Here is a 24,973-nt window from a genome sequence, read left to right as displayed (position 1 = left end):
GTGTTGAGCGCATCCGAGAGTGTGTCGCCACAACGTCTCCGCCTGAAGTTGTTCACGTGAACTTTTAATTGACATCAGCCAGGCACTGCGTGGCACCTGCAGCTCGCAGGAATGTCTCCCTCCTGAACTTTATCCAAGAGCCAAAATTGAGTGGGGTGTAACATAATGATTATCAGAAATGTCCATCGTGCACAAGTAATCATAGAATAACAGAAAATCACCCCAATAAAATATAGAAATGCTCTTAACATCCAAACACAGGATATTTACATATTGCAATGGAAATAAATAACTGAATAAATAATAAAAATGGAAAAAAAACACTTGTACATCACAAAGCACTCAAGATGTCGGCCAGTAGCCTTCATTACTCTGAGCTCAGGGGTGAACCAGGGACAGGTGCGGGTGGCAGGGACAAGCCTATTTTTTCCAGGGGCTAAGTCATCCAGCAATCTAGAAAGAGTGTCAATGTAAATGGCAACCAGATTGTCTGGGGAGGAGAGGTCATCATGTTTGTCAAACAAGGATGATGCCTGTATAGAAGCAGCAAAGAGGTGACAGATGTTTTCTTAAAGGCATGAGAAGTATGGAAGTATGGTAGCTATGGAGTATAGAGTATGATATGGTAGTATGGAAGCTGCATACAATGAGCTTATGATAAGAGATACCATAGACAGAGACAGGGACGTCATTTAGACCAGTGGAACGAAGCAGGTCAAGAGTGAGACCTTGATTGTGGGTGGGGAAGTCAACATGCTGCGTCAGGTTAAAACAGTCCAAAACAGAAATGAACTCGGAGGTGTAAGAACATTTGGTATCAACATGGATGTTAGTCACCAAGCATAATTACAGCAGGACAAAGAGGTGAGGTAACTGTAAGGAGTTCATTCAATTCTGACAAAAATTTGGCAGATGGTTTAGGGGGGCTGATAAACTAATAGCAGCATTAGGGGAGGGGTTGAAACAATCTTTAAAGCAATGTATTCAAAAGATGTCACATATTGAATAGTGCTAGTTTTTAACAGTCAGATCCGAGTGATACACAACAGCCAACCCACCCCCTCTCCTTACTGATCTGGGTTTAGATAAGTAGGAATAACCAAGGGGGGTCAGCAAGTTTAAGTATATGCATTCACCAGGTTGTTTTCCAAGTTTCTGAGAGACAAAACATGTCCATTTTCTTCTGGAGGGCGAGGTCATTGATTAATATAAATTTCCCCTTGTGGGATAATAAAAGGCTATCTTAATGAGGTTTTATTGGCAATGGATCATGCACTCAAGTGGGCGGTGTTAAAGTAATGACGAATTGGAGAGGAAGAAGCAGTCAGTATAGGAATACAACGAAGATGGTCATGATTTCTTCCTCTACTGGCTTTTTTCAGGAGTTAATGAGCATAAATACATAGAATTGGAATTTGTGCATCACATCTGTAGATAAGCGATGGTCCTCTATTGGATCAGTGTATGTAACGTGGGAGACGAGTAATTCCAAATGAGTGGCATAGATTATAAGACGCCGAGTCCAGAGGGGTGTGATGACGAAGTAGTTTGAGATCAGCCGAGGTGTATAAAGGTTGCATTGCCAGATGGTAAAAAGCACGCATGCACAGCACAACACCAGACCATGAAAAAGTGGGCTGAGCAGGCTATAATCCAAACACCAGCAGTAGTCATGACAAACACCAGACAGTAGAACTGTCACATACGTAACACCACCACGCTAACGCTGCATGTTAGCCAACCAAACTCCCAACACAACCCAGCAAGAACTATGATCAATGGAAGTTTAATGCATTTACCACAGAAACACACTGGCAATAACAACGAGGCAAGAAGGTAAAGACACTCGCCACAAATGTAGTTACTGTGAAGGAGAAGGAAGAGGGCTCATGCAGGTGTGCTAGGAGATAGACAGTAGTAAACTGGCAGAGCGAGTGTACAGTCCAGCAAACATCAGCAATTGCAGCAACTTAGTCCATAGTATCAACAAAAGTTCAGCAAAACACCAGATAGTAAAGGTGAAAGTAATCTGACAGTGTCCTAGGAGTTCCCCAAACGAAAAAACAGTTGCGAGCAACACCGGTGAGTAGCGGCAGCCAGACGGGCACAGCGTTCACTCAACTGGAAATGACGGAATGTGCAGACAGTAGAAATAATCTACTGTACCTACTTATGAAGTCACCGTGAAAACTGCTGGTTACAGATTTCATGGACTATATAGTGTATATGTTGTAGTAGTTTGGGATATGTCCTGATGATGGAAACGCTATTTCAGGGGTGTCAGAAGCATGTTTAATGTGGGGGGGGGATACATTGGTGGGGAGTCGTCCCCCAGAAAATTATTAATTAATTAGATGCCATTTCCTGCATTCTGGTGTATTTTTAACAGGTTGTTAAACACCTAATTTTACCTACAAAAGTCACTTAATTCAATGACTATTTTAGAGACTCAACAATAAGTCCTCATTCAACAACTAGTCCATATATTCATCAGCCTGTTTTTAAACCCACTGCTATACCTAAGATAATGAGATGAATGTGACACAATTTATCACCAACAACGACTTTATGGGTGCATTTTACTTTTTATTTTGTATTTCCTTTTTTATTTAGTTTTAGATGTAACACAACATGCCACTGTGCCAAGCAATAGTGACACTCAACTGTCTGTTTAAAAATAAGAATATTCATAATTTCACACAATGAACAGGCATGACATGGCATCATGCAAACTTCATAACACAAAATCACACTATCAAGCAAAGGTGACATAAAAAATAACTTCACACAATGAACAGGTGCAATTTTGTTAACCATCAACAGTGACTTTAGTGGGGGCATTTTACTTTTTTCCGATTTAGTGATACTCGTAACAAAAATGACATGGCATCATGCAGTCTTCATAACACAAAATTACACTGTGTCAAGCAATGACACATAAAAGAGAACTTCTCACAATGAACAAGTGCAGCTTTGTCAACCTACATGCAATGGTGGTACTACAGTAACATTTACAGATTAGTATAACAAATAGATTTATAGATATAACTCCTTCTTACATTGGTACCACCACAATTTCTACCACTTCATAACTTTTATCTCCCTTTCCTTCACAATCCACCTGGAATAACATCCATCTCTCTCCATTGCTTTCCTTTCTACTATTCCTTCCCCATACACTGATTTCCCATGTTACTTTCCAGAAAACTGGCAAAGACCAGACAAAACAAGTTCTTCAAATCACAACAGGGAATCAATAAATATCATCAAAGCAGACTTGACCTCATTCTTGGCATTACAGTAAGGTCGGCCTACTGGGTTTGAATTAAATGATAGCGAACATTAAGCTAGCTGATACATCTCCTAACATTGACTAGCCAGCTAACTGCACTAACATTTCCATTGGGACAAAAAAAAAAACCCTGTCCTGTGGGGAAATTTTGGCTTACTTTCCACTTCTTTGTAAAGAATTTCCTTATGTCCATTGTGTCTGGGAAGGGAGCAAATATTGCAAACAATTCATCATCAATCAAGAATACCCCATTAGGCTAAACTTATTTCATTGTTTAGTTGAACATTAATTTAACGTGGCCTAGGGTTAATTTTGAGGGCATATAACAAAAGAATAAGGTTTAGTGAGGTGGCAATGGGGCTGACGTCACCTCCTCCACTTTCGAGCAGCTGCACCAACATTTCTCTGCTTGCACTGAGATTCACTTCAGTCGCGTGCGGTGAGTTGTTGTAACGCCCGGAAAACCCGGAGTGGATTTTCAGTGGTATGTGTATTCTCTTATCAATCAAGTGGAATGGATTCTTTCACGAAGCAATAGAAACTGCGCTGGGTGAACTAATATTTTATGTTAAATGTGGGGGGGTCCAAATGAAGAATTATGAAATGTGAAGGGGACACCTCCCCTTCACATTCAATGGTGGCGACGCCCATGCGCAAGTATAGGGGAGCTTTCTGACCACAGTGTGACGTATTTGTACCCATTTGTGTAGGTTACGGGGTGCAGTATGACTTTGTTTGCCCAATGCAGCTCTTCCCGTGGCTGCAGGTGAAGAGCGTTCAGAGGCTTTTCCTGGCAGGACAGATTAATGGGACAACGGGCTACGAGGAAGCAGCAGCACAGGTACAAAAGACAACACCTCCTATAACACAGAGTCCAGCATTCAGCAGGTCTGTGGTGTAAATTTTATTTGGAATTATCTGTTCATGCATTGTGCTGTCTGCCTCATTTCAGGGTTTGTGGGCGGGTGTTAATGCAGGAAGGACCGCCCTCTGTCTCCCCCCTCTGTCTCTGTCCCGTACTGAGAGCTACATCGGTGTGATGATTGATGATCTGGTGAGTCAGGGAGTTAGTGAACCATACCGCATGTTCACAAGCCGGGCCGAGTTCAGGACTTCACTCCGGCCTGATAACGCAGACCTGCGCCTCACTCTCAGAGGTACTGTGTGTTTACTGAATTTATTTCATCAGCATCTCAAATACTTATATAGTCTAAAATGGTGTAGTTTGTTTTGTTTATTTATTTATTATGTGAATTAAGTTCGTGTTTTTGAGCTATTGTTTCTGTCGATTCACTTTGTGGGAAATTAAATTCTATAGTTTCTTTAACTCAGTGCTGCAAACAAAGCACAAATTAAGTAAATTATTCAAGCATGATTTTAACTTTGATGAGGTGCAGAGTAACATCATAGGTTACAAAATATATAGTTTAATTTCTTAAAACTAGTTAATTTTATAGCTCATATAAATAAATGAATAATCTTTTCTCTCTATAAAACTAGTCAAGTCAAGTCAAGTTTATTTGTATAGCGCTTTTAACAATAAACATTGTCGCAAAGCAGCTTTACAGAATTTGAACGACTTAAAACATGAGCTAATTTTATCCCTAATCTATCCCCAATGAGCAAGCCTGAACTAGCACATGAGCTAATCGACATGAATTTATAATTACTGACAGTTGCATATCTGTTGGTATTTTCTGACCCCCTGGAAGTACCACTCCCTTCCCATATTAGTAATGTTTTGGCTGGTGTGCTGACAAAGCAAGGGCTTTGTCTCTCATCTCATTATCTCTAGCCGCTTTATCCTGTTCTACAGGGTCGCAGGCAAGCTGGAGCCTATCCCAGCTGACTACGGGCGAAAGGCGGGGTACACCCTGGACAAGTCGCCAGGTCATCACAGGGCTGACACAGACAACCATTCACACTCGCATTCACACCTACGGTCAATTTAGGGCAGGGGTGTCCAAACTGATCCATAAAGGGCCGTGTGGCTGCAGGTTTTCATTCCAGCCATGCAGCAGCACACCTGATTTGGCTTATTCAATCAACTGACACACCCACCCTTTAATCAAGGGTGGGTGTGGCTTCAAGTATTTGACTGTGTGAAGACAGTTCAGTTGATTGAATGAGCCAAATCAGGTGTGCTGCTGCATGGCTGGAATGAAAACCTGCAGCCACATGGCCCTTTATGGATCAGTTTGGACACCCCTGATTTAGGGTGTTTTCACACCTGGTCCCCTTTAAAGGAACCAGACTCAGTCCTCTTTAAGTGGACCAAAAAGTGGACCAACAGAAAAAGAACTCAGTTCTTTTTGTATTCACACTGTGAATTTATTACAAAGAGGACTGGGTTCTCTTTCTGGTCCAGTTAAGCTTTGATGGGGCCTCAGTCCTCTTTCTGTTCACACCAGGTCCTCTAGAGCCCTCAGACCCCCAGTGCACGGAATTCTGGGTAATTTTCTCTTGAATCAAAATGTCTGCTCCCATGCTTGCCCTGCTGTATTCTTTGATCAAAATAGTGCGGATTAAGGAAAATAAATTTATTCCAGCTATCTATGAGCACAAAACACGGCTGGTAAGTTCCAAAAGGAAGTTGAGTTTCCCTGCTACAGTCACGTGACCAACTACGGCAAACGAAGAAGGTTAAACTACAGTGAAAAAGGCGAAGTGAACCCGGTGCGCTTTTTGTTCATAATGCGCAGATTAGGCGAACCGTACCGTTGATTTTTAGCGAACCGTACTGAGACCACCTCCTGAGGTGGTCTCAGTTCGGTTCGCTTTAAAGGGGTCTGGGTACGGTTGGAGTGTTCACATATGCACAAAAAATGCTGAGTCATCGATCTGAGTTCAGTTAGATGGCTGAAAGGGACCAAGTGTGAAAACACCCTTAGAGTCACCAGTTAACCTAATCTGCATGTCTTTGGACTGTGGGGGAAACCGGAGCACCCGGAGGAAACCCACGCGGACACGGGGAGAACATGCAAACTCCACACAGAAAGGCCCTCGCCGGCCACGGGGCTCGAACCTGGACCTTCTTGCTGTGAGGCGACAGCGCTAACCACTATGCCAACGTGCCGCCCCCTTGCTTTGTGTCACGGTAAATGGAGAATCTTTTGAGTTCATTAATGCAAATCCTCATGCTGCAGTACAGGGCATCATAACCCACTCAAAGGAAAGTGCTATCTGCCCTTTTCTGCATACATGAGTACACAGACACCCAGAGACAGGGCCATGGCCTGGTTGGGATTCGAACTCTCAAACTACTAACAATAGGGCTTTTCTGATGAACCACTGGGGAGTCCTGTTTGACAAAGTTTGACAAAGGTGCATAGTTTCATCAGCTAAAAGCATAACCATTTTTGGTAATTAATATAGCAATTTAGTCACAGAAAAAAATGGACAGTTGAAAGTCACACTTGGAGGATGCTCTGGACTCTTGCAGACTCTTGGACTCTTTTATGGCTGAGGACTACAGTTGACTTGCTAACTTTAGGACTGCAGTTGTCATGAACAGTTTTGCACTCAAGTTTCCATCAATGAAGAGTTACATCAACGAAACTGTCTTCATGTTAAAACTGTTAATATTATAGTCATGCTGTCTGTTTTTGCCCAAATGAGGATGGGTTCCCTTTTGAATATGGTTCCTCTCGAGGTTTCTTCCTTATGTCGTCTGAGGGAGTTTTTCCTTGCCACTGTCGCCACAGGCTTGTTCATTGGGGATAGATTAGGGATAAAATTAGCTCATGTTTTAAGTCGTTCAAATTCTGTAAAGCTGCTTCACGATAATGTTTATTGTTAAAAGCGCTATACAAATAAACTTGACTAAAATTCACTATGACCTTTTAAAACAAAATTGAAAGTGATGCTTGAACATATGTTGTTAGTCATCTGTAGCTACAGTGGTACTTGAAAGTTTGTGAACCCTTTGGAATTTTCTATATTTCTGCATAAATATGACCTAAAACAACATCAGATTTTCACACAAGTCCTAAAAGTAGATAAAGAGAGCCCAGTTAAACAAATGAGACAAAAATATTATACTTGGTAATTTATTAATACATATCTGTGTGTGGCAAAAGTATGTGAACCTCTAGGATTAGCAGTTAATTTGAAGGTGAAATTAGAGAGGTGATTTCAATCAATGGGATGACAATCAGGTGTGAGTGGGCACCCTGTTTTATTTAAACAACAGGGATCTATCAAAGCCTGAGCTTCACAACATGTTTGTGGAAGTGTATCATGGCACGAACAAAGGAGATTTCTGAGGACGTCAGAAAATGCATTGTTGATGCTCATCAGGCTGGAAAAGGTTACAAAACCATCTCTAAAGAGGTTGGACTCCACCAATCTACAGTCAGGCAGATTGTGTACAAATGGAGGAAATTCAAGACCGTTGTTAACCTCCCCAGGAGTGGTTGACCAACAAAGGTGTGTCTCCAGGAGCAAGGTGTGTAATAGTCGGCAAGGTCACAAAGGACTCCAGGGTAACTCCTAAGCAACTGAAGACCTCTCTCACATTGGCTAATGTTAATGTTCATGAGTCCACCATCAGGAGAACACTGAACAACAATGGTGTGCATGGCAGGGTTGCAAGGAGAAAGCCACTGCTCTCCAAAAAGAACATCGCTGCTCGTGTGCAGTTTGCTAAAGATCACGTGGACAAGCCAGAAGGCTATTGGAAAAATGTTTTGTGGACGGATGAGACCAAAATAGAACTTTTTGGTTTAAATGAGAAGCGTCATGTTTGGAGAAAGGAAAACACTGAATTCCAGCATAAGAACCTTATCCCATCTATGAAACATGGTGGTGGTAGTATCATGGTTTGGGCCTGTTTTGCTGCATCTGGGCCAGGACGACTTGCCATCATTGATGGAACAATGAATTCTGAATTATACCAACGAATTGTAAAGGAAAATGTCAGGACATCTGTCCATGAACTAAATCTCAAGAGAAGGTGGGTCATGCAGCAAGACAATGACCCCAAGCACACAAGTCGTTCTACCAAAGAATGGTTAAAGAAGAATAATGTTTTGGAATGGCCAAGTCAAAGTCCTGACCTTAATCCAATCGAAATGTTGTGGAAGGACCTGAAGTGAGCATTTCATGTGAGGAAAACCACCAACATCCCAGAGTTGAAGCTGTTCTGTACGGAGGAATGGGCTAAAATTTCTCCAAGCCTATGTGCAGGACTGATCAACAGTTACCGGAAACATTGAGTTGCAGTTGTTGCTGCAGAAGGGGGAGGTCACACCAGATACTGAAAGCAAAAGGTTCACATACTTTTGGCACTCACCGATATGTAATATTGGATAATTTTCCTGAATAAATAAATTACCAAGTATAATATTTTTGTCTCATTTGTTTAACTGGTTCTCTTTATCTACTTTTAGGATTTGTGTGAAAATCTGATGATGTTTTAGGTCATATTTATGCAGAAATATGGAAAATTCTAAAGGGTTCACAAACTTTCAAGCACCATGGTATCTGTCAGACTTGTATTGTTCTTTACTGTGTTTATCATACTGTATGTAGTAGCAGTGAATTCTGTGTAATAACTGTGGTGTGGTTTCTCTCAGGCTTTGAAGAGGTGGGGTGTGTGTCATCACAGCGCTACAATGACGCTTTGCGAGTGAGTCGTGGTCTGAGTGAAGCTCTCGTTGCCCTGCAGTCCGTCATGCTCTCTTCTTCACGATGGAGAGAGAAACTCCAAGATGCTAAGATCAGTGAGGTGAAAAGCACACTAATCAGGTAATTATGCCAAGCAGAAAGGTAAAAATGTGACAAATTTTACAGTTTAAAAAAAAAACCTTTTAACCACCCATGCTGTTTATAAACAGATTTACAGAAACCACAGTCAAGTTAACTACAAGTTGATCTATCTAATAAATAACGCATTTTATGTCTCTGATGGAAGAATAATTATTATAACTGTGTGCTTTTCAGTGGAGAAGAGATGCTGCAGCATAAAGAGGTCTCATTTGAAATGTTGGCTTCCATCTTCCCTGAAATTTTTATACTGTATCTAGAATTTTCCCAGCGGATTAAAATTGAAGGTGAGTTTTTTTAATATCAGAACATGGAAAATGTGAATCAGTGCATGTTTTCATCAAGTGCTGTCTTGTGGAATATTCTAATGAACAACAGTATAAACAAACCAGAGGTTAGAAGTTCATGAAAATGGTGAATTAGGACCAGCAGGAAGTGGTATGTATTAAATATGTGGTACTTGTAGTCTTCACTTCCTGTTCTTTCAGTTGACAATAAGAGGAATTCATTATTATGTTGTTTTCGACCGTCAACAATTTGAAGTCAGGTTAAAGGTGAAGATTCAGATCTGAAATTGTGGCATAAAAAGTGAAATGTAATATTTGTATTGTTTAAGTGCTGTTAAAAACATTCATACCTCTGCCATGATGGCGTGAATATATATCAGAGAGGCAACCATTGGTAGCCTTGAACATGATGCTACCATCACCATGCTTCACAATAGGGATGCTGTTCTCTGGGTGATGAGCAGTGTTGGGTTTCTTGCAATCATAAGGCTTTGTGCTCAATAGTTCAATTCAGGTCTTTTTCCACAGGGCATTTCATTATTATGGACTATACATTCATTAAATATAATTCTAATTCAGTCCATTTCAGTTCCAGGTTGTAACATCACCAGTGTGGAAAAGCTGAGGGGGGGGTGAACAGTTATGGAAGGCAGGATGTATATACACAAATACTTATGGCCTGCTTTTCTCGATGTAGCTGTGTACCGTCCTTACTGTGAGAATCAGAAGAGAGAGATGGAGAGGATACAGGAAGAGGAGAGTCTCACCTTGCCTCCAGACATCGACTATCTCTCACTTCCTGTGTCTCTCTCTGATGAGGTGCGAGAGGTGTTGGATCGAGTGCGACCTGACACTGTGAGTGTAGACATGTTTAAAAACCTTCATGATAATCATCTATACTGGTTTAGTCCAAGGTTAACAGTGTAAATATTTCTGATTTCCTCATTGTGGTATATCATTTTTGTCTCATCCCTAATCAAAGCGTGTTAATGAACAGATATCACAGCCTTTTCGGAAACCCTTGGATGAGATGTTAGAATTTATCAGCTCTTCTTTTGTCTCTGTGGTGATGATTTCCAATACCAAAAAAAAAGTGTGTGTGTGTGAGATTTTATTTTAATTTTTCTTCTTCCCAGTTGGGAGCAGCAACTCGTCTGCCAGGTGTCACTCCAGCCGCCATTGTCCACCTGCTCAACTACGTTAGCAAGACGGAGCGCAAAACAGCAAGACAGAGATACAAACTGACCAATCACATGAGTTGACAGATCACCACCATGCAGGACTGCAAACCATAACCAGCTACTAATGACTGTTACACTAAAGGACTTCACTTAACACTATGTGTTACGAAACAAGTCTGTATTTTGCAGTACAGAAATAAATTACCTTAAAAAAAAATCTATACACATGTTTATAGTGAGGTAGAACAAAAACAATGAAGATAAATTAAAATACGGAAAACAAAAAATATACAATAAAAAAAAAAAAACATTTAAAATGTATTGCTCAACTATAATTAGCAGTTTAAGAGTAATTCTCCATCACGTTATCATGCCCTAGATCCTGTCTAATTCTTCTGCCCCCCTGGTGAAGAACCCAAATGGAAACTTCCACCCAGGGTGGGGTTTGGCCCAGGGGGGTTCTGGATAAACAGTGGTGTCTAAGAAAATCACCTCAGTAGTCACAGGAAGAGGAGAAACAATGGGACACTGGAATAAGAAACATAGCATGTTTGGAATTAAAATAACAGGTCACACAGGATGAAAAACTCAACCATGTTTTCCTTTAACACCCAGTTCCAGTGTAGTAACAAGATCTCTCACTGCTGAATGTGTGAAGACAGAAGACCCATCTCACCTTCAGGATCTGACAATTGAAGACGTATTTGACACCTAGGATGTGATTCTGGGGCAGAGCCAACATTCCTCTCCGAATCCAGAGAAACCTCACTGACAGAGAGACAGGCACAAGACAACCTGTCTTACACACCTCACCCTGTAGAGTGCAGGAACAAGAAAACTCACATACACACACGGGTCATGCTTAAAAGACAACAAACAAAAAATCCTGAGAAATCAGTAGTTCTATTTCATTTCTACTGACTGCCAGAGATGGTGTTTTAAGCACCTCAATGTCCATCGTGTGTACGTGCAGGTCGAGTGTTTGTTTCAACAAAGTCATCTGTGACCTGAGTGATGTATGCCCCTTGCCCCAGGACTAAAAGGCATGTTCATCCAGAAAGTGACCTCTTGCTATCTTTTCGCATTGGTAAGCAGGTTTTTTTTTTTTAGCAGTGTACTGTATAGGCATTGCTGGTAGTCTTGTAAACTCAAGACGAGTTGGAGCTATGAATTTTCGCCCTCCAAAGACTGCGATAAGCCTTTTATTTACAGTTAAGTGTGTTCTGTAGGCTTTCGAGCAAACCAGGGATGGTGTTATACGACAACAGTAAATCTTTCTTTCTTATTTAAGCCGTATATGAGTGGACTCACTCTGATTCGGCAGTCTAAGAGGAATAACCAATTTCGTGATCAGGTGGTGTTTCTCGCCTTAACGCTGATCTCGAATGCAATTAATTTGAGTATCAAGCTGGGATCTCCCCTCGTAGCTCTCCATTACAAAATGCAAACTGTTTTAGCATAACAGGCCTTTGCTTGAGAGTTGGATAGTAACTATCCACTTTTATGTTCAATTGTTATCAAAGACTGGCTACTTGCCTGGATTAATTAAGAAACTACCTTTTAAGTTAAGAGTTATTCCCTGCAATTTTCGTTTATATTGCAGAATTGATGTGTTGTTTGTAGGGAAGTCTAATTATGTAATTAGTCTGTGTTTATTATTAACTAAGTGCAAGATGGTTGTTTGCCTCTAACTGCACCAAATGCACAGTATTTCACTTGCATAGCTACCTAGGAGAAATCCTCTGAATAGGCTAGTAATTGGGCTACTGTGTCAACGTAGGCCTAGTGCAAGGGTTCTCAGTCTGGGCCCCCCCTGACTGTAGCAAGTGTATGTTGACCCCCCCCCCCCCCCCCAAAAAAAAAAAACCATAAGCTGCTGCTATTATTATCATTAAATTATATCTATTATTATTATTATTGCCCTGTGATGACCTGGTGACTTGTCCAGGGTGTACCCCACCTTTCGCCCATAGTCAGCTGGGATAGGCTCCAGCTTGCCTGCGACCCTGTAGAAGGATAAAGCGGCTAGAGATAATGAGATGAGATTATTATTATTATTATTATTATTATTATTATTATGGGCGGCACGGTGGTGTAGTGGTTAGCATGGTCGCCTCACACCAAGAAGGTTCCGGGTTCGAACCCAGCAGCTGGCGAGGGCCTTTCTGTGTGGAGTTTGCATGTTCTCCCCGTGTCTGCGTGGGTTTCCTCCGGGCGCGCCGGTTTCCCCCACAATCCAAAAGACATGCAGTTAGGTTGACGTGGGGCGGCCTTGGGCTGAGGTGCCCTTGAGCAAGGTACCTGACCCCTGCCTGCTCCCCGGGTGCTCTGGTGTGTGCGTGTGTTCACTGCTTCAGATGGGTTAAATGCAGAGGATGAATTTCACTGTGCTTGAAGTGTGCATGTGACGAATAAAGTTTTTTTTTTTTTAATTATTATTATTTTTATTATTATTAATTGGTCTGTTTTTTTATTCTTGTGTATTATTGTATTATTACAATGTTAGACAACACAGTCTGAGATGAAAATGTTCAATTTTGGCCTATATCCTTTTAAAAATTTCTGGATCCAGACACGGTTCCAGATCACCTCCAAAATTTAAGTTCTTCATTGGGCCAAGACATGTCTCATCTCATCATCTCTAGCTGTTTTATCCTGTTCTACAGGGTCGCAGGCAAGCTGGAGCCTATCCCAGCTGACTACGGGCGAAAGGCGGGGTACACCCTGGACAAGTCGCCAGGTCATCACAGGGCTGACACACAGACACAGACAACCATTCACACTCACATTGACACCTACGGTCAATTTAGAGTCATCAGTTAATCTAAACTGCATGTCTTTGGACTGTGGGGGAAACCGGAGCACCCAGAGGAAACCTACGCGGACACGGGGAGAACATGCAAACTCCGCACAGAAAGGCCCTCGTCGGCCACAGGGCTCGAACCCGGACCTTCTTGCTGTGAGGCGACAGCGTTAACCACTACACCACTGTGCCGCCCCGCCAAGACATGTCTCATCTCATCTCATTATCTCTAGCTGCTTTATCCTGTTCTACAGTGTTGCAGGCAAGCTGAAGCCTATCCCAGCTGACTACGGGCGAAAGGCAGGGTACACCCTGGACAAGTCACCAGGTCATCACAGGGCTGACACACAGACAACCATTCACACTCACATTCACACCTACGGTCAATTTAGAGTCACCAGTTAACCTAACCTGCATGTCTTTGGACTGTGGGGGAAACCGGAGCACCCGGAGGAAACCCACGCGGACACGGGGAGAACATGCAAACTCCACACAGAAAGGCCCTCATCGGCCACGGGGCTCAAACCTGGACCTTCTTGCTGTGAGGTGACCGCGCTAACCACTACGCCACCGTGCTGCCCCGCCAAGACATGTATCTAGTAAAATTTTCATGAAAATCCGTTTGCACGTTTTTTTTCTGTAAAGTTGCTAACAAACAAACACATGAATGAACAAACAAACTCTACCAGAGTACTGGAGGTAGTGTTAACGAATGTCTCAGTGTGACACATGAGCCTGCTTTGTTTGGCAGAGTTCTCGAATTCTCAGCTCAATTTTAGTGAAACACAGCCTCGGGTCATCCTCAATCTGTGCGCGATTGCAATACTAAAGCCTCACTCACAACCAGCCGTAAGTGTTTTGGACACACACGGGTCATAGGGTTTGGTAGCTCGCAGCTGTGCTGCAGGGTCGTGGTGAACCCAGGGGAAAGTACTTGTCAAGTACAGGTTGCACACCTGACTTCCTCGAGGCGTGGGAAAAATTGCGCTGTTAGCCCGTGGAAAGCGTATATCTGACGTACATGATCAGTGTGTGTTCAGTGAGTGTAGAGTGTGTGAGACTTGCATTTTACCAGTTTCCCGTGCTACGAGTTCGGTCCGCACTTGTGAAGCATGTGTGACGCATGTGATTAGCATGTTACAATCACTCATAACTTGCGTGTGATGCAAGCCAGGAGTGGATATAAAACCAGCGTGTCTACAGCATTCTGCATCTGTCTTTTGACTGAAGAACATTGGATATTTTGTGGGAAAAATTTTAAAATTTTCAATTTAAAATTTAGAAAATGGAACCCAAGAAGAAGCTAGCAAAAGTGAAGTAACCCAGCCTGAAATAGCAGAGGAGGAGGAGGAATTTGATGATGATGGTAGCAGCACTGGTGAGCCCTGCACGGACAGGGAGAAGCATGCCTTCAAACCCGCAGAAGGCACAGCACCCCGCCAGAGGTATTTTCAAAGGTAAATACACATTCTTTAAACATTCATTTCAGTATCTATATGCTTTTATAATTAATATTATGTATGCCGATTTTCATGTATGTTTCAGCTAATGATGCCCAGAAGTGATGACGTTGCAATTCCATCATTGCTGTCAGGCCATTGTGCCATGCTCAGTGATAAAGACAAGGACATCCCGACACCCCGTCCCACCACTCAGTAGGAGCAGGACAGTAGCTCGGAGTCAGTGTTTCAGTGCTCAAACTGTTGGACTATTTAGTTGGGATTTTTTTACAATGTAATAAAATGCGTTATTCCCTGATACTCGTGTTTTATTATTTGACGTTTGCATGATAAATTAACGTATACTTGAATAAAAATAGCAAATGAGGTGGTCTTCTGCCCTTCTACAATGCTACACCATACATGATCGGTTCCTTGGCTCCTCCCCAATATATATATACCTAGAGTCTTGCCCCTCGTGTCATGTGTGCTGCGTGCAGGTCGCGTGCGCTGCATGCACGCCACACATAGGGGTAGAAAGTGAGAAGCACTTCTGTCTTGTGGGCCGCACAAATACCAAGTGTGGTTTACTTGTGTAGTACTTCTGAGGCACGTCACTCATACAATGACCGTGCGTTACTCATGCGTCTTACTGTCATCGCAAAAAGCCCCTACTAGCTGTGCTGCTGACTTGGTTCAAGTGTACAAAAGGAGTACAGGTCCCGTACGTAGTGTATGCATTCTTGATTTGTCGCAAGACCTGTAGAATTTGCATGTGCAGGACCAAAAGTCTCCACAGGCAGACTGTGACCTTTTATAGTGCTGAACACATGCAAGTGTCACGCAAGTCTCAAGCACGGTTTTGCCAAATTTTTCACTGTAGACCGCCCATTGTAGCATGTATGGTGGGTTGTGAGTGAGGCTTTAGTTTTGAGCGCGGTCTGTTTTGAAAAGCCTGCCTCACACAAGTACGTTGACGTGCAAGGTAGGAAAATTTTTAAGGCAACGTCACAGAGCTGGGGGTACTCCTGCATCACTGTTACCCAGAAGGATGTAGAACAGGTGCTAAAAAGGTGCTTCAGCCTGCTGTCACTCTTCAGCTCAATATAAGCTGCTCTTGCATTTGCAGTGACAAATTGTTTGCGGTGCAAACAAATGGGTCCTGAACCCATGAAAATGACTGGTAGTCCTCCTTGAAATAAGGAACTAACTGCTGCTTAAGCCCAGACAGGTGTTTCTTGCTGTCATTGGCAAGCACCTCTGCACAAACAATACATTGCGGACGTGGTTCCAGTGTGCCAGTAACATATTGTAAATAACTTTCATCATACAGTATTTGCGGAGTTTTGTTTTTTTGGGAACTGGTGCATCAGTGGGACCAGCTCTTTTTTTCATGAATTAGAAATTTGTCCATATTGTTTATTAACCCAATAAAAGATCATTATGCTGTGTGAACGTAGCAAGGGGACTTGTTCAGCTAAGAATGCTAGCACCTTACCACCACGCACCAGACTTAGCTCCACTAAAATGAGCAATCTACAAACCGTGCTTAATGTAATTAAGTTAAAATATAATTAACTGTCATACGATGTTGGACCTTATAATTTTTAATCGAAGAAAAAAGGTGGAGGAAAGAGAGAAAAAAGTAGGAGAAAGATTAAAGAAAGGAGAAAGAGTAGGTTAACAAGTAGGCAAAGGGGAAAGCAAGTTGACAAGTAGGAAAGAGAGATGGTAAGATCGGATTTAAATGGAGTTTTAAAGCGAGAAAAGAGGGCTGAAATAGTCTTTAAAAAGACTTTAAACTATTACTGCAATAGCAGTGCTGGAAGGCTAGCTATATATGAAAGGATATAGCCTTTAAAAAGGCTGTTGATAAAAGGTAATTGAAAAGCTAATAGTAGGTTATATGAAAGCTGGGGAATAGAGGCTGCATCCCGAAGTGGTACAAGAGATTTGGCACTGATATGGCAAGGCAGAGGTGGATCTTTTTGCCTTGCAGGCACCAACACACTGTCCCCTCTGATATTGTCTGGGGGGATCAACAACCCCCTTGGACCAAGATGTGCTGGCTCATGTGTGGCCAGATTGGCTACTGTACGCTTGCCCTCCACTACCGTTAATACTGTCCACTCTAGACAGGATCTTCAATGGGAATCACGAGGTGCTAGTAATAGCCCCCAGCTGGCCCAGGAGAGTGTGGTTCCCAATATTATATCGGTTACTGGACAGGGAGCCCTGGTGCCTCCCTGTACAGCAGGACCTCCTCTCACAGCTGGAGGGTCAAATCTGGCATCTGAACCCAGCTTGGCTGCAAGTCTGGGTCTGGCATTTGAAGGGCCAGAGCCATTGTTAGGATCCTGTAATCCAGCAGTTGTGCGGACCACCAACAGCTCCCAGGCACCTTCCACCAATGCGCTCTACACTAACAGATGGAAGCTTTTTTCTGAGTGGTACCATGCACAAGATCAGGAACCAACACACTGTTCTATACCACTAATTCTCAGTTTTCTCCAGTCCTGCCTTGACAAAGGCCTTGCAGCCTCTACCATCAAGATAGCTGCCATCTCAGCCATGCATAACAGGGTAGATGGAATGACTGTTTGGTCCCATACTCTTGTGACACACTTCCTTAAGGGTGCACAAAGGCTAAGACCACCTTGGAGAAACCCAGTACCCTCTTGGGACTTGCCCTTTGTATTAAAGGCACTGTGCCAACCCCCATTTGAACCTCAAGAGAGGTTGGAATTGAAGTATTTGTCTATGAAGACAGCCTTTCTCTAAGCCATGGCTTTGGCCAGATGAGTAGGCGAGTTGCATGCCTTATCAGTGAGCCAAGAGTGCCTACATTGGAATCTTGGTGACACAGGGGTAACTTTATGGCCTTAACCCTTCCTTTCTCCCAAAGACCTTTTCATCTTCTTACACAAACCAGCCCCTCAGTCTGGCAGCTTTTGAGCCCCCAACCCAAGAGGATGACCAGGGGCAGAGTGCATACTTAGTGTGCCCAGTGTGAGCATTAAAGATTTATATTCAAACCACTGCTGACTTCCAGCAGTCAAATTCACTGTTTTTCTGTCATACAGGGCATAGGTGAGGTCATGCCTTGTCCAAACAGTGACTGTCAAACTGGATTGTAGACACTATTGTCTGTGCCTATAGAGGCACTGGTCTCCCAATCTCTCATGTGAGGGGTCAGTCAATAAGGAGTGTGTCTGTGTCATGGGTGGCATTACAAGGGATTCCTCTTTTAGATATCTGTGCAGCTGCATCATGGACATCAACCTGCACATTTGCAAGATTCTATAGGGTTAATGTGGTCTCTCACAACCCAGTGGCAGCAGCTATTCTTCCTACTCCTTCACAGCTCTCTTAAAGGGGCAAGTAGGTCTATTCTTCCTACTCCTTCACAGCTCTCTTAAAGGGGCAAGTAGGTCTTCCTCATGACCTTGTTGGTATTAGTCATCCAGGTGCTTGAAGCACTGCCTCTGGTGGTCAGTAGAAATTACGTAGAACGATGGTTATGTACGTAACTGCGGTTCTGTGAATTTCGGATGACTGTCAGAGCTTGGCAGTCAATCGGAATACTTGTGAGAAGATTGCCAAGAAGTCACTTCCTGGGTAAACGTGCCTTTAGTGCTGGGGCAAGGGGCATAAGTCACCCAGGTCACAGGTGACTTTGTTGATACAAACACTCGACCTGCACGTACACGTGATGGACATCCAGGTGCTTAAAGCACCGCCTCTGGTGGTCATCCAAAATTCATAGAACCGTGGTTACATATGTAACCATCATTTTATTGAGTTGAAATTCAACTTGTACTGATTTATTTGAAGGCAAAAGATAAATAAGTGAGACATCATGTTAGTTTATAGTGTGTTCTCCTGCATCCTCTATTCGGATCCCTTTCATTCATGCTCGAGTTCTAATTTAATTTATAATGAGCATTTATTTTATATTTAGCCTCAGCACACTGCATTTTTCATGACTGATGCCAAACACAAAGCAGTAACACAAGAACCTTAATTATTAACAACATATTCCAGAGCCGAGTGTCAGCAAACTATAAATGTTCTTACAACATTTGTTAATATTATCAGGTGCATTGTTCTACAGTTGTAACAGAACCTGAGTTTTCTACTCCACTGGAAAGTGTTGATTAATTTCCTATAAAAGAAACTCTGACAGTAGTCAGCTGCAAATGACAGGTTGGTTAGTTAATGAGGCTAATCTAACAAGTTATCGTTTCTATAGTAACAGCTCATTGACAGGGACTTGTACAGCAGATGCTCCATATAAACAGGTTTTTAAGCCTGTTTATTAATCATTGTTGTGATGTTTAGTTTTTTGTAAGGAGACATTTCTTTAATGTTTATGTACGGAATCTTCAGTGTCAGTGCTTTGTAACAGTCAGAGGTAAAGCTGTAACGTTTCCACAACCTTCATTTAATTTCTAAAAGATAAATGCAAAGAGAATGTGAAGATATTTATTAAGACATTATTGTTTGATCACTGGTGAAATTAAAACAGGTCTCAGTATTAGTTTAACAGAATTACCGGAGCAGGTTCTGGACATTCCTGCACGATGACCCTACTCTGTTGTGGCTGTGACCCCGCTGTCATGGCGACTGTATCGGGGGTCATTGTCCCGCGTAGAATGCTGTAGATCTGAGCTCTCAGTGAGGCACAGTCATGCAACATTGACCTAAAAAATATATCTTCATCTCAGTGATGATACAGAGGAACTGGATATAAATACTCATTTGTTTTAATGATCAGACTTCACAGATGCATTAATAAAGGTGTTTACATATTTTCCAGTGTTGATGACAAAATTGTGTTGTTAAATTATCTGTTTAGTAGACTTTATCATTCTGCACAATTATCAGAATATACTCATTTTTCATAGTTAATAACCTGAAGGTGCAGCCGGTGATGCTGTTGTGCATGAGCAGGATGGGTGTTCGGTTGGTGAGGTCAATAGAGCACTCTCCTCCCAAGGAAAGTCCCGGCATCGTCAGCTTATACTCAGTCAAAGTTCACAGCCAATCACATAACACATGCTGAGTATTAATTATACAATATACTACCATAGTCATAGTGCACACTTGCCAACTTCGAAGGGAAATAATGTCTCACTGATGGGGGAATCAACACACAGTACATTTCTGATATATGCCTTTCGTAAATCAATTGTCTATCTAGAAACGAGAGGGCACATACAGTACTGTGCAAAAGTCTTTGGCACATGTAAAGAAATGCTTGAGACAAAAAAATGGCTTAAAAATAATGAAATGAAAGGTTTCAATGTTTAAAAAAAATACTATAAACAGCGGTAAGCCATAATAAAGAATCAAAGTTAATATTTGGTGTTAGACAACCCTTTGTTTAAAAAAAAATACTCAGGTACAATGAGAGTAATTTTATCAGGAAATGAGCTGTAGGTTTTACTGAACATCTTGCAGAACCAGCCACAGTCCTTCTGGACACTTTGTCACACTTGCTTCTTAATTTTGCAGCAAAACCCAGTAGCCTTCATTATGTTTTCTTTTTTAATCTGTGGTTTCTTATGTAATATGCTGCTCAGATACAAAAAAAAAAAAAAAAAATTGTGTAATATTTATTTTATGCTGGAAAAGAACGTTTGGAACTCTAAAATGTTTTTGTACTGACTAGATAATATAGAAGTCATAAAATAGAAATCTATAACAAAGTTTGTGTGAAAAAAAAGGGTGCCTAAGACTTTTGCACAGTAGTGTATATACTGGGGTGTACGTTAACCACGAGGGGACAAATGCAGCCACTGGTCCGTTTACTTAAGATGTAGACTTTTTCAATCACAATTATAATTAGCATCACTCACTTAAAATTACTTTAAAAAAAAGTGTTTGACATTTAAAAAAAAACTTTTGGAGGATTTTTGAGTAATATCTGACTTGTAGCAGCATACTTGTATACACAAGTATACTTGTCCTATACAAAATGTGCAAAGATTGGCAGATCTGTCAACACCAACCCCTAAATTTAATTTGTTTACTGTAAAAAGAATTGAAGCTTAATTTGATCATATTTGAAGGCAGCCTTGGATTGGTCTCAGAGAAAATTCAAAAACTGTCTACACTTTGAGAGGTTTGTAATAATAAATAATGTGCTGTAGAAGCTACATAAGATGTTACAGGTGGGTCAGTCAGCACTTTACTCATCTCACTTTCCTACTATTGTAAATCATAATCAAATGTTTAATAAGAGCACATGCCTACACTTGATCTACATTATTCTGCAAAATTGAAGAGAAAACTGTGAAAAGATACAGGTCCGGCTTGTCCACCAAACCAGCCAATCACTGGAGTCCCAACTTCCAAGCCAACCAATGGCAATTTAGGAGGAGATGATGAGGGCGTGGCTAACTGGATCCCAGTTCATTCATTAATAAAGGCTACTTATTAATAATAATAATAATAATAATAATAATAATAACAACAACAACAAAGTTCCTTAGTAGAGTATAACCTGGGTATTACTAATGTCACTACACTCTATGGTTATGATACTCCACTATTACTATACCATTACTAGTATACTTTACTATTGCTGTCACTATATGTTTACTTCTACTGCTACTGTCACTATACTCTATTGTTGCTATATTCTACTATTACCACACTATTGTTGTTATACTTTTTTGTTACTGTTACAACCCCGATTCCAAAAAAGTTGGGACAAAGTACAAATTGTAAATAAAAACGGAATGCAATAATTTACAAATCTCAAAAACTGATATTGTATTCACAATAGAACATAACATATCAAATGTCGAAAGTGAGACATTTTGAAATTTCATGCCAAATATTGGCTCATTTGAAATTTCATGACAGCAACACATCTCAAAAAAGTTGGGACAGGGTAATAAGAGGCTGGAAAAGTTAAAGGTACAAAAAAGGAACAGCTGGAGGACCAAATTGCAACTCATTAGGTCAATTGGCAATACGTCATTAACATGACTGGGTATAAAAAGAGCATCTTGGGGTGGCAGCGGCTCTCAGAAGTAAAGATGGGAAGAGGATCACCAATCCCCCTAATTCTGCACCCACAAATAGTGGAGCAATATCAGAAAGGAGTTCGACAGTGTAAAATTGCAAAGAGTTTGAACATATCATCATCTACAGTGCATAATATCATCAAAAGATTCAGAGAATCTGGAAGAATCTCTGTGCGTAAGAGTCAAGGCCGTAAAACCATACTGGGTGCCCGTGATCTTTGGGCCCTTAGACGGCACTGCATCACATACAGGCATGCTTCTGTATTGGAAATCACAAAATGGGCTCAGAAATATTTCCAGAGAACATTATCTGTGAACACAATTCACCGTGCCATCCGCTGTTGCCAGCTAAAACTCTATAATTCAAAGAAGAAGCCGTATCTAAACATGATCCAGAAGTGCAGACGTCTTCTCTGGGCCAAGGCTCATTTAAAATGGCCTTGGCCCAGTGGCAAAGTGGAAAACTGTTCTGTGGTCAGACGAATCAAAATTTGAAGTTCTGTATGGAAATCAGGGACGCCGTGTCATTCGGACTAAAGAGGAGAAGGACGACCCAAGTTGTTATCAGCACTCAGTTCAGAAGCCTGCATCTCTGATGGTATGGGGTTGCATTAGTGCATGTGGCATGGGCAGCTTACACATCTGGAAAGACACCATCAATGCTGAAAGGTATATCCAGGTTCTAGAGCAACATATGCTCCCATCCAGATGATGTCTCTTTCAGGGAAGACCTTGCATTTTCCAACATGACAATGCCAAACCACATACTGCATCAATTACAGCATCATGGCTGCATAGAAGAAGGGTCCGGGTACTGAACTGGCCAGCCTGCAGTCCAGATCTTTCACCCATAGAAAACATTTGGCGCATCATAAAACGGAAGATACGACAAAAAAGACCTAAGACAGTTGAGCAACTAGAATCCTACATTAGACAAGAATGGGTTAACATTCCTATCCCTAAACTTGAGCAACTTGTCTCCTCAGTCCCCAGACATTTACAGACTGTTGTAAAGAGAAAAGGGGATGTCTCACAGTGGTAAACATGGCCTTGTCCCAACTTTTTTGAGATGTGTTGTTGTTATGAAATTTAAAATCACCTAATTTTTCTCTTTAAATGATACATTTTCTCAGTTTAAACATTTGATATGTCATCTATGTTCTATTCTGAATAAAATATGGAATTTTGAAACTTCCACATCATTGCATTCCGTTTTTATTTACAATTTGTACTTTGTCCCAACTTTTTTGGAATCGGGGTTGTACTATGGAGTAATTATGACAGCAGGAAGTAATAACAGTGGAGTCACTGTTATTACTTCCTGCTGTCATAATTACTCCACTGGTGCCATTCTCTATTACTACTACTATTTCCATACTCTGATGTTGCTATACTCTGCTGTTACTGTCACTCTGTTCTGTTGTTCAAACACTATTGATGTTTACAATCTCTGCTGTTACTACATTCAAACTGTTTTCACACTCTACTGTTGCAAAAACCCTGTTGATACTGTTACTATACTCTATTGTTACCATTCCCTACTATTACTGTTTACAAACTCTCCTATTGCTATACTCTTCTGAAACTGTTACTGTATTGTGTGGTACTCTACTGTTGCTGTTACTATATTTTATTGTTACAGTACTATTACTGTTTCCAAACTCTACTGTTGCTGTGTTCTACTGTTACTCTATTGTGTGGTTTTCTCGTTATTATAGGTGACAGTTACCACACTATACTGCTGCGATACCTTTGTTACTGTTTCCATACTCTAATTGTGCTATACACTGCTGTTCCTATACTATTAAGGTTTCCATACTCCACTGTTGCTATTCTCTACTGTTAGTATACTCTACTGATGCTATACTTTACTATTACACTTTTATACTTGACTATTATTGGAGTTTCCAAACTCTACTTTTACTGTTCTTCTACTCTACTGATACTAAACGTTATGATACACAGAAATAAAGAAAAAACAATGAAAGCATCCAAACCTGAAACTTCACAGTGTGTTGTTGCAGTATCTGTGTTCCAAAATTGGCGTTTGTCACACTGCCTTGTACCATTGCTGCTGTAATTTCTCCTGCGCTGGTGTACGTAATCATATATTCTACCTGAGATGGACAGAAAAGTGTGTTCGCTTTGCTTTGGGAGGTGCTAAAAGAGTACCAATACAGAGATGTCACAACAGAGAAGTAACTTCTTAAACCATTTTTGGAGGGTTCTCTGCCAAACTAGCATCTATTGTATCCAATCTTCACTAGTTATCAAGCTACCACATTGTTAAGAGCTGCCATGTCCATTAGCAGTACTCTTTTCTCTTATGAGGCTTAACAACATAAATCCTTGAAATCATCTAGCTAGTTGTACTATTTTGGCAAAAATCTTCACACTGACCTTTGTCACCACATTCACACAGGAACCATTGTGTTCAGTGAGTTCAGGTGGGTTGACAAGTGGGATAATGGGAATCTAAAATTGTAGGATGCACAGGTTGTTTAGTCTGATATTTTTGGTTATCAGGAGAAGAGTAATTAAAAAAAAAAAAGTTTGCATTAGTGTAAAACCCCAAATCAGAAAAAGTTGGGAAGGGAAGGAAAATCCAAATAAAAAAGAAAGCAGTGATTTCTAAATTTACTTTGACTTGTTTTTCATTGCAGACAGAATGAACTCAAGATATTTCATGTTTTGTTAGTCAACTTCATTTCATTTTTTAATATACCTGTATTTCAGACCTGCAACACATTTGGAAAAAAAAAAAAGTTGGGACGGGGGAAATTTAGGGCTACTAATGAGGTTAAACCAATTAAATAATGATGTGATTTGAAACAGGTGATGTCAACAGGTGATTGTGTACCTACCAAGTGTCAGGTACACGAGGGAGGCGGATGTATGTGCAGAAGTGTTTGGTTTAATAAAGTGCATATATACAGTAAATACAGATACACACAAAGGCAAACAGTCCAAAATGGCAGGCAAGATCAGATACGTGAAAACAGGCAATGGGTCGGTCGAGGCGCAAACAGCACATGAAAGGCTAAGCAAGAAACAGGCCAAAGAATCAAGAAACCAGGAAAACAAGAACACGGGTAGAAAGGCTTGGTAATACGTACTTAATGTAGTGTATACTTTGTGATGCACTTGCATCAGCGCAGTCCTTAAATA

At 41.2% G+C, this 24,973-nt stretch overlaps 2 protein-coding genes across 3 annotated transcripts in view; one reads left to right on the top strand and one right to left on the bottom strand.

The window, feature by feature from the left end:
* The window catches only part of mto1 (mitochondrial tRNA translation optimization 1), a 36,119-nt gene extending 21,024 nt beyond the window's left edge, over positions 1–15,095 (top strand). The window contains exons 8-15 of the mRNA XM_060939375.1: positions 4,003–4,133; positions 4,245–4,449; positions 8,869–9,040; positions 9,236–9,345; positions 10,043–10,200; positions 10,482–11,613; positions 14,612–14,786; positions 14,875–15,095. Of these exons, the coding sequence (XP_060795358.1) occupies positions 4,003–4,133; positions 4,245–4,449; positions 8,869–9,040; positions 9,236–9,345; positions 10,043–10,200; positions 10,482–10,607 (902 nt within the window). The 3' untranslated portion in view covers positions 10,608–11,613; positions 14,612–14,786; positions 14,875–15,095. The remainder of the gene's footprint in view (positions 1–4,002; positions 4,134–4,244; positions 4,450–8,868; positions 9,041–9,235; positions 9,346–10,042; positions 10,201–10,481; positions 11,614–14,611; positions 14,787–14,874) is intronic.
* The window catches only part of LOC132898026 (tectonic-3-like), a 67,832-nt gene continuing 53,548 nt past the window's right edge, over positions 10,690–24,973 (bottom strand). Inside the window, exons 8-14 of one of the 2 annotated variants that reach the window (XM_060939376.1) lie at positions 24,206–24,280; positions 23,803–23,922; positions 21,078–21,173; positions 19,684–19,787; positions 19,324–19,471; positions 11,203–11,340; positions 10,690–11,054 (exon numbers count right to left, since the gene is read on the bottom strand). In XM_060939376.1, the coding sequence (XP_060795359.1) occupies positions 10,902–11,054; positions 11,203–11,340; positions 19,324–19,471; positions 19,684–19,787; positions 21,078–21,173; positions 23,803–23,922; positions 24,206–24,280 (834 nt within the window). In that variant the 3' untranslated portion in view covers positions 10,690–10,901. The remainder of the gene's footprint in view (positions 11,055–11,202; positions 11,341–19,323; positions 19,472–19,683; positions 19,788–21,077; positions 21,174–23,802; positions 23,923–24,205; positions 24,281–24,973) is intronic. The other variant, XM_060939377.1, reaches the window with a different exon arrangement.

The sequence above is a fragment of the Neoarius graeffei genome, chromosome 14, assembly GCF_027579695.1.
Source record: "Neoarius graeffei isolate fNeoGra1 chromosome 14, fNeoGra1.pri, whole genome shotgun sequence".
Taxonomy (NCBI): domain Eukaryota; kingdom Metazoa; phylum Chordata; class Actinopteri; order Siluriformes; family Ariidae; genus Neoarius; species Neoarius graeffei.
This window is presented reverse-complemented; position numbering and strand designations above follow the sequence as displayed.